General features: G+C 42.6%; 1 protein-coding gene across 1 annotated transcript; it reads right to left on the bottom strand.

Moving 5' to 3' along the window:
- Positions 1 to 607: 607 nt before the first annotated feature.
- LOC146644086 (uncharacterized) lies at positions 608 to 4,073 on the bottom strand. The gene is made up of 3 exons (XM_085395405.1): positions 3,978 to 4,073; positions 1,286 to 1,339; positions 608 to 1,204 (listed from the first exon to the last, which is right to left on the bottom strand). The coding sequence occupies exons 1-3, from the start codon at positions 4,071 to 4,073 to the stop codon at positions 608 to 610; spliced, it is 747 nt and encodes a 248-aa protein (XP_085251531.1).
- Between the last annotated feature and the right edge of the window lie 4,437 nt (positions 4,074 to 8,510).

The raw sequence follows: 8,510 nt of genomic DNA, 5'->3' as shown, positions 1-8,510 counted from the left end.
ACCTTTTTTACTTAGGTGCACCAGCACAAAAGTTGGGTGCACCCAAATCTTTCAACCGCATCGCTTAACACCACTGTTCTACATGTTCACGTTTTATTTTGTTTAACTGAGAGCCATGCTAGGCTCAGGGAGACTCTGCTGACCGTCTGTCCCACGGTCATGCAGGGACTTCATCAAGCTTGGTTGTCTGTTCTTTGTGTGTTTTGATTAAAGAATGTTAGCTACCGCTCACCGCTCGTCTGCAGGCTTTATTTAAATGTAAAACTTCCACAACAGGCAAGAAAAAAAAAGCTTTTTACTAAAAAAAAAAGATTTAGAGCAGAAGTTTTTTGCACTGCATTTTAAAATGAAAACATATTGCATTTATTTACAATTAAAGACACACAGAGCAGGAGGTGTGTTACTGTTTTACATCCACAGACACACAAGAAAAGAAGCAGGCAACATGAGGTCAAGTTATGGCAATTTTATTTGTGTATTTCAGTACATGTATTTAGATTAGAGTTTTTAAAAAACAAACAAACGTCCCAAGAAGAAGGATGGGGTGAAAGAAAGGTGGAGAGAGGAGGAAGAAACTATTGATGTCCTCAAACTCGATGCTGCTGGGTCAGTTCTTTCTCAGCAGTCTGCTCCAGAATCCCCTCCTGTCCTCGGCTTGCTTTTTTTTTGCCTTCAGTTCTTTTAAGGTTTTGTTGAGCTGCTCCTCGGCATCTTTAAATGTTTCTTTCAGCTGCTGTTTGGCCAGTTTCACTTTCTGTTTGAGGAGCTCTTTAGCTTCCTTTTTGTGCTTTTGTATTTCTTTAAGTGCGTCTTTGCAGTCTTTCTTGGTCACCGCAGAGCCGGTCGTTTCTTTCTTGAATACCTTCACCTCAATTCTCTCTTCTGCAAGTTCTTCTTGCACTTTCATCAGTTCCTTCTTCATGTTTTGAGTGTAACTCTTTGTATCTTCCATTTCTTTCTTTGCTTCCTGTATTTTAATTTTCTCTTCCTCCAACACTTTTTGAGCTTCCAACAATTCTTTCTTCATATTTTCAATCACATTTTCTGCCTCGTGTTTACGTTTTTTCTCCTCTTGAAGTTGTTGCTTTACGTGCAGTAATTCCTTCCTTAGTTTTTCAGCTTCAGCCATTACATTTGCAGCTTCTTGTGTTGCCAACTGCATTTTCCTTTTCCCCTCTTCAAAAGCTTCCTGCACCTCCTGTAATTCCTGAATCACATTTCCTGCCTCCTTCTTTGCAGTTTGATATTTATTTTTGGCTTCTTGTGCTGTGCTTTTCTCTTCCTCCAATGCTTTTTGAGCTTCCAACAGTTCTTTCTTCATCTTTTCATTCTCGTTTTCTGCCTGTTGTTTTCCCATTTTCTCTCCTTTAAGTTTGAGACCCACATGCAGTAATTCCTGCAATACTACTTCAGTTTCAAACTTTGAATTTTTAGCTTCTCCTCTTGATTTTTCTGCCTCTTCTTTTAATTTGATATTTGGTATTTTTGGTATTTATTATTTATTGTCATTGTCAAGAACAATGAAATTGCGTTTGGGGCTTCCATACAACCCAAAAAAAAAAAAGAAGAAAATAATAAATACCCCTTAAAACCCAAGTGTACATATTTAACCCAGTGTGACTCCAATGCAATAAGACAATCCTTAGCAATAATGTTCGTAGAAATTCAGACAAAGACCTGAGAAACATGACAAAATACAACAATGCAACCCATTCAATATTATTGTACTGTGAGATATGATATCAGATATGATAGTTATCTATTTAAGAAAGAGGGGGGGGGGGGGGGGGGCAGGAGGGGGAAGAGAATAAAGATATGATGCACCAATGCAGACCAGTTCATTGCTATTAAGAAGTTGGATATGGTTATTGTCCGTGAGAGGGGGGCAGAGAGTTCAGGAGCCTCACAGCCTGTGGATACAAGCTGTTGGCCAGTCTGGATGTTCTGGCCTGTATAGACCTGTACCTTCTCCCTGAGGGCAGCAGATGGAAAAGGTGGCGCGCAGGGTGATGTTGGTCCCGCAGGATACTGTGCACCCTCCTCAGACAGCGAGTGGGGAAGATATTACTGATCTCTGGCAGACTTGTTCCAATAATTCTGCCAGCTTCTTTCACCACCCGCTGGAGTGCTTGCTGATTGGCCTTGGTGCAGCTGGGGAACCACACTAGAAATCCATACGTCAGAACGCTGCTGATGGCACAGTTGTAGAAGTTCAACATCAGAGATCTGGGAATGTGTGCGCTCCGCAGTCTCCTCAGGTAGTAGAGGCGCTGTTGGGCCTTCCGTACAACTGAGGTGATATGGTTGCCCCAGGACAGGTCCTCGGTCACAGTTACCCCCAAGAATTTAAAACTGCTCACCCTCTCCACCGCCTCACTGCCAATGAAGAGAGGCAGATGGTTGTTATGACCCCTCTTCCGGAAATCTACAATGATCTCCTTGGTCTTTTTGGTGTTTAAGACCAAGTTATTGTCGTGGCACCATGACTCTAGTTGTTGCACCTCTGTCCTATAGTTTGTCTCATCATTGTTGGATATAAGTCCGAGCACTGTAGTGTCATCTGCAAACTTAACAATGAGATTGGACGCGCAGGAGGAAATACAGTCATGGGTGAAGAGAGTGTATAGCAGAGGGCTCAGAACACACCCCTGAGGGGCACCGGTGTTGACCACAAGGGTGGAAGAGGTGTTCTTACCCACTCTGACACTCTGTCTACGGTTAGTGAGGAAGTCCACAATCCAGTTGCACAGAGAGGAGTTAAGTCCCAGTTGGTGGAGTTTGGGACGTAGTTTGTATGGCCGGATGGTATTAAAAGCCGAGCTGTAGTCTACAAAGAGGAGCCGTGCATAGGTGTTCCTGTGTTCCAAGTGCTAATGACCAGTCTCTCCAGGCATTTGGCGGGAATGGGGGTGAGTGCCACAGGTCTGAAATCGTTCAGACATGTGACATTTGACTGTTTTGGGATGGGAACGATGGTTGCTGCTTTGAAACAGGATGGTACCAGTGAACAGGACAACGAGGTGTTATATATAGAGGTGAAGACGTCCGCCAGGTCCGCAGCACAGTCTTTTAGCACCCGGCCCAGCACTCCATCCGGCCCGGCCGCCTTCTTGGTGTTAATGCTCCGGAACACACGCCTCAGCTCATGAGTGCTCAGGACCGGAGCAGGGTCGGTTGAGGGGAGAGGGGACAGGACAGGGTCGGTGTTCTCCCTATCAAAACGGGCATAAAAGAGATTTAGATCCTCAGCCAGAGTAGAACTGTCGGCTGAGGGTGATGGTGTTCTTCTTTTGTAGTCCGTGATAGCCCTGATGCCCTCCCAGACCTGCCTTGGGTTTGTGTTGTTCTCAAACCTGGCCTCGATACGCCTCCTGTGCTGCTGCTTGCCAGTCTTGATGCCTCTTCTCAGGTTGGCCCTGGCAGCACTGTATGCCTCCTGGTCCCCGGATTTGAAAGCGTTGTTCCTTGTTCGAATAAGTTGTTGAACTCCGTGTGTCATCCAGGGTGGATTATTAGGGAACACACGGAATCGTTTCCAAGTTGTTACATTGTCCACACAGAAACAGATGTAGTCCAAGACAGTGGAGGTGTAACTGTCCAATGCGACACGATTGTCAGTGTCCTGCACCTTGAATACATCCCAGTCTGTGCAGTGGAAACAGTCCTGAAGCATCGGAATAGCATCCTGCGGCCATGTTCTCACGGTTTTGGTTGTAATCCCAGTGCTCTTGATCTTTTGTGTGTATATTGGGTGTAGCAGAAGGGAGAGATGGTCTGACAGACCCAGGTGGGGATAAGCCTGGGCTCTGTACGCATTCGCCATGTTGGTGTACACCTGGTCCAACGTTCTATCTCCTCTGGTAGCACACTTCACATTACGGTGGAAATTGTGAAGTACAGATTTCAGGTCCGCGTAGTTAAAATCCCCAGCCGCAATAAAGACACTGTCTGGGTGTGCTACCAGGCTGTAGCACAGCCTGTATCATTTGAAATTCTTCTTGCAGGTTAATCAGCTGTGCTGTATTGTATGGTGAAGCACTCGCCGATCCTCTTCTCGTTCTCCCTCGATTCATTTTGGCCTTTTAAACAAAGGAACCAACGTATTGTAGAGGAGTGAAGTGAAGTTTTTGATGTTTTCTTCGTCAACTGTCGTTTGTCCTGCACAGAGATGCTGCTGTAGATGTGTCTCTAGCTGTGTCTGGATACAATGAAACATGCTGTAACTAAGTGCTTGTGTTGCACAGTTCTACTAAACATTCCATTTCATGCATGCTCCGCCCACATGGTCAGGAATGTCAGGTGCTGCATCAACAAATGCTGCTCCCGTTGCCTAGCAATAACAGCTGTTTACTTTTTGGGGTCTGGTTCATTATTTAATAAAGAAAACATGTCCAAGTACTGGGTGCTGAGGCTCAGTGCATATTCTAGCCTGCTGTGTGGGTGGGCAGCTAGAAATCACTGGTGGGCAACATGAGTGAGGAGAAAACTGGAGCAGCCAAGCAGGGAGCTGCAGATTGCTGGTTTGAGTCTCTGTTCAGATGCTGGTGTCTCCTCTCTCTGAGATGTCTGCAAACAGTCCCAGATAAAACAATAAGGATAATAAACAAACACGTGACTAAAATAACAATTATGACTCTGATGTGTTTCATGTGTAGCAGGATGGCCTCTATACAGCAGTCGCTGCAAGCATCCACATCGCCACACCTACTTTTCTTTAAGCAGGCGTGCTGGGGTCCTCCTAAGGAAAGTTTGAAACTTCATTTCCTTCATGCTGGTGAACTTTTTACCAAATATTTTCATCAAAGCTTCTCCATCACTGACAGGGATTGTTTGGATTTTCACACTCATGTCCACCAACCCTAAAAAATGAGTCTCACTTTGCTCATATAATGCCAGGAGTGTCTCCATATTTCACAAAAGTCTATGCAAACATGTAACAGTATCCCATATTCATAGAAATATTATTGATATTATAACAAAAGCTGTCACCAACACAATTGTCCCAAGTGCTTTTTTATTAGTTATTGCAAATGCTTGATTGCAGTTCTTGCTAGATGACAAAACCACTTATTAGGTTTAGAAGGAAATTACTTTTTCTACATGAGGTAAAGTTGGAGAGCTGTTTCCCCAAACTAAATGAAATCATCATTTAAAAAACTACAATCTGTATTTACTCTGAAAATCTGTGTTAACATTTGAAATTGGAAACATGTAAGTGTAACAAACATGTTAAAACATAAGTAATCAGGAAGGGGCATGTATAGGAATTTCTTTTACTTATGTATTAATCACATTATTTTATTGTATGATACCTTGGTGCCACTGGATTTTAACATGTCTGACACCCATACAGTAAGACAAATGGTGGGCGTCTAGTAAGGAAGTTGGGGGAAGCAGACAACTCCACAGGAAGAGTCTTTTGTCTCTTTGAGGACTCTGGTAGGTAGCAAGGGAGTGTGAACCTTAATTGCTGTCCATACAGACAATGTTGATTTTTAAATAATTAACAATCTTGTCAACACAAAGTTCTTTATTTGGAGCACCATTCTACAAAAAAGATAAGTTACTGAAAAAGTTCTTGTGCTTAAAGTGCTTTGGCACTCTTTGGCAATATTGTTTTAAACTTTATCATCATCTCGGCCTCCTCTCACAACCTGTTTGCTGCTACCTGCTGCTGGAAGGCAGTAGGGAGAGGGGACACTTGGGCCATGCATTTATCGCGGCATATAATGTGTTTTCTGGATACACAGCATTCAGAGGGTAATGGCTCCGTGTCAGAACACTGACTATGAATTTCAGATGGATCAGGCCTTAACGAAAAAGTTAGCAATCGTTCTTTTCATCTTCAAGTTCAAGTTCAAGGTTCTTTATTTGTGACATGCATAGTTATACAAGTATAACACACAGTGAAATGTAGCCTGACACGCTCCTCGACATGTGCAAAAAAATTGGGGGGGGGGGGGGGGGGGGGGGTGTAGAGGAAGAACATTATATATATATATATTATATATATATATATATATATATATTAGGGGTGCAACGATACACAAAATTCACGGTTCGGTTCAGTTCGATACTTTGGTGTCACGGTTCGATATTTTTTGATACAAAAAAAATGTTCATGCCTTTTTAATTTGTCATTTATTAAAATTATAAATATATATTTTAACTCAAAAGTACAGTTTTTAAATTTAACCCTAACCCTTGTGCGTGTTTTTTATTTTGACAGCGAATGCGCACCTGCGGACCACTTATGTGCAGCCCTGGTTATTTAGCTCGTCATATTGCAGCCACAGAAATTATTTTGTCCATGAAACCATAAAGCTGCACTTTCTTTTTGCCTTATAGTCTGATTTGTCATAACTTCTCCGTTTTGTGGTAAGCTTTTCTTTGGCTGTCACTTCTTCACCCTGACCTGTCTTATTTGGCTCAGCAGAACTAAATTATATATCTGTCTGTGAAGGTTCTCAGTCATCCAGGTCATCGTAGTCAAATATAAATCCTGCTGCTTTTACACACGCACTCACATAAGCTCAGCGATTCTCTGCGCGATCAACCTCTCACATGTTTAAGCTTGCTGTGGGAGATTTCACTTGTCATGTTTGCATAGTAAGCTAACGATTAATAAGACGATGTCAGAGGAATTGGTGCGCAAATTATCATCACTCACAGATCAGTGCTGTCGCTCTCTATACACAGTTCGCACGACTGCAAAGTGAAAGCAAAAAAACAAGCGCAAATTCAAACGCGATTTCAATATGTCACATATTGACAGTGGCTCACCGATGCCAATGACATAATTACCCAGCTACATTTCTGAAAGAATGCAAAAGCATTGACATATATTTTTCCTTCCTACAATAGCCCGACGGGCAGGGAAGAGATAGATTTTGGTAGCCCGACTGAAAAAATCGCTAGCCCCACGACGTCAGGCTAGCGATATTGCAAGCCCTGTATCTGATTGAGGAATCATGCATCTTTGGAAAAGAGAGTTTATTACAGAGAAATGTCTCTTTCCAAAATAAAAGCTATACTATCCGCTTCTTCTGGGTTATACTCTCAGCAGCATAAGGAGAATCATGTGCTAACAGCTGTCTAAATGACTCGGCTAAAGTTAGTAGCATGCTTGTTGTTTTTGTCTTTGCACTAGGATGATGTCGGCGTAAATGTGCAGTCATATTCGTTGTGTTCCCACTAGTGCTTTCAGGTTAATCTCGTTGAAATGACCTTAACGCCACAACACGGCAAATCTCCGTTAACGAGCTACCGCCGATCGCCCCGTGCATGGGGCTAGACGGCCAACACGTTAACGAGCTAACTGCGCTAACACACTAGTTCCCACCCATGTAATTGAGCATTGCATGGCACATCCAACATACTGTTTTACTTTAGTCCATGACTCGCTTACCTTCAGGGTCATACGTCACAAAATAATTCCAAACGCCAGATCTGAATGAGGGTGGGGGAGGTGCCCTGCGCTCTTCCTTCTGACTATGCTGTCTGTGTTGAGCGCTCAGTGGATCTGCGCTGGACAGTGCAGCCTAGGCGGAGTAGTCGAACGCAGATTCACTGAGCGCTCAACACAAACAGCATCGTCAGAAGGAAAGTTGATAAAATAAATTACAAATGTTGTATTGTTCGATACATATGCGTACCGAACCGAAAGCACTGTATCGAACGGTTCAATATCGATACGAATATCGTTGCACCCCTAATATATATATATGTAGTACATACAGTACATTGGGTGAATGTGCAGTAGTAGCAGCAAGCAGGTGAATTCTGTACATTAATATGAATAGACATCTGACATCTGACTATTTTACTATTTTACATCTTTTCTCATTACCCATAGCTACATCCACTTTCTGCAAACAAATAATGCAGAAAACAGAGATTTGAGATGGGAAACTGTTCTTGAAATATACTGAGAGGCAGAGAGAGAGCTATGCAGGAAGTGTGATTTTTATCATGGTGGAAGCACAACAGCAAAAGTACGAGGGGATTCATGACGATCTTTAGCAAATGTGAACCGTGGTTTGGATCTTCTTTTGCTGCTGGTTCAGTCAATTTTGGTTGGAGAGAGACAAAACCTGCAGCACCAGAATCGAGTGCAAAGAAAGATGTAAATACAAAGCCTGGACCCGATGCATCAGAATCTGTGAGCTTTCGGCTTTCAGCCCCGACGGCAAGAAAGCTGACATCTCACTATTCACAACATCTGTTTGTTTCTGGTCATACAACTTATTTAATCAAAGAATGTATATAGTCTTTTTTTTCTTAGACTGCAAAAATCATTTTAAAACTTTCTTTTTTAGATGGCTGTATTTCAAAGGGCTTCAAGATCTATAAGCTTAAAACAAAATCGCCAGCAGCTTTCAACCAACTCATGTTGTTAGCATTGATAAGCTATCAAGTGATAGTGTCTATGACCAGCTGATATGTCAGGGGAAAACAGGAAGTCAACTTGTCTTTATTTTTAGGTTGAAATCAGAAGACAAAAGTATTCA

This window comes from Rhamphochromis longiceps, linkage group LG22 (genome assembly GCF_057381845.1).
Source record: "Rhamphochromis longiceps isolate RC_006_pf linkage group LG22, R_longiceps_female_GT1.1, whole genome shotgun sequence".
In the NCBI taxonomy this organism is placed as follows: Eukaryota; Metazoa; Chordata; class Actinopteri; order Cichliformes; family Cichlidae; genus Rhamphochromis; species Rhamphochromis longiceps.
The sequence above is the reverse complement of the archived record's forward strand: the minus strand, read 5'-3'. Positions and strand labels throughout refer to the sequence as shown.

Bases quoted from the DNA above. Each gene is read 5' to 3' on its own strand.
- LOC146644086 (XM_085395405.1), bottom strand. From the start codon at position 4,073: ATGAATCGAGGGAGAACGAGAAGAGGATCGGCGAGTGCTTCACCATAC. The intron at 1,340-3,977 runs GCTGTGCTACAG...AAACAACAGGCA, and splicing joins AAGAATTTCAAATGATACAG to GAAAACGAGAATGAAAAGAT. The intron at 1,205-1,285 runs GAGGAAGAGAAA...GTGATTCAGGAA, and splicing joins TGGAAGCTCAAAAAGCATTG to TTACAGGAGGTGCAGGAAGC.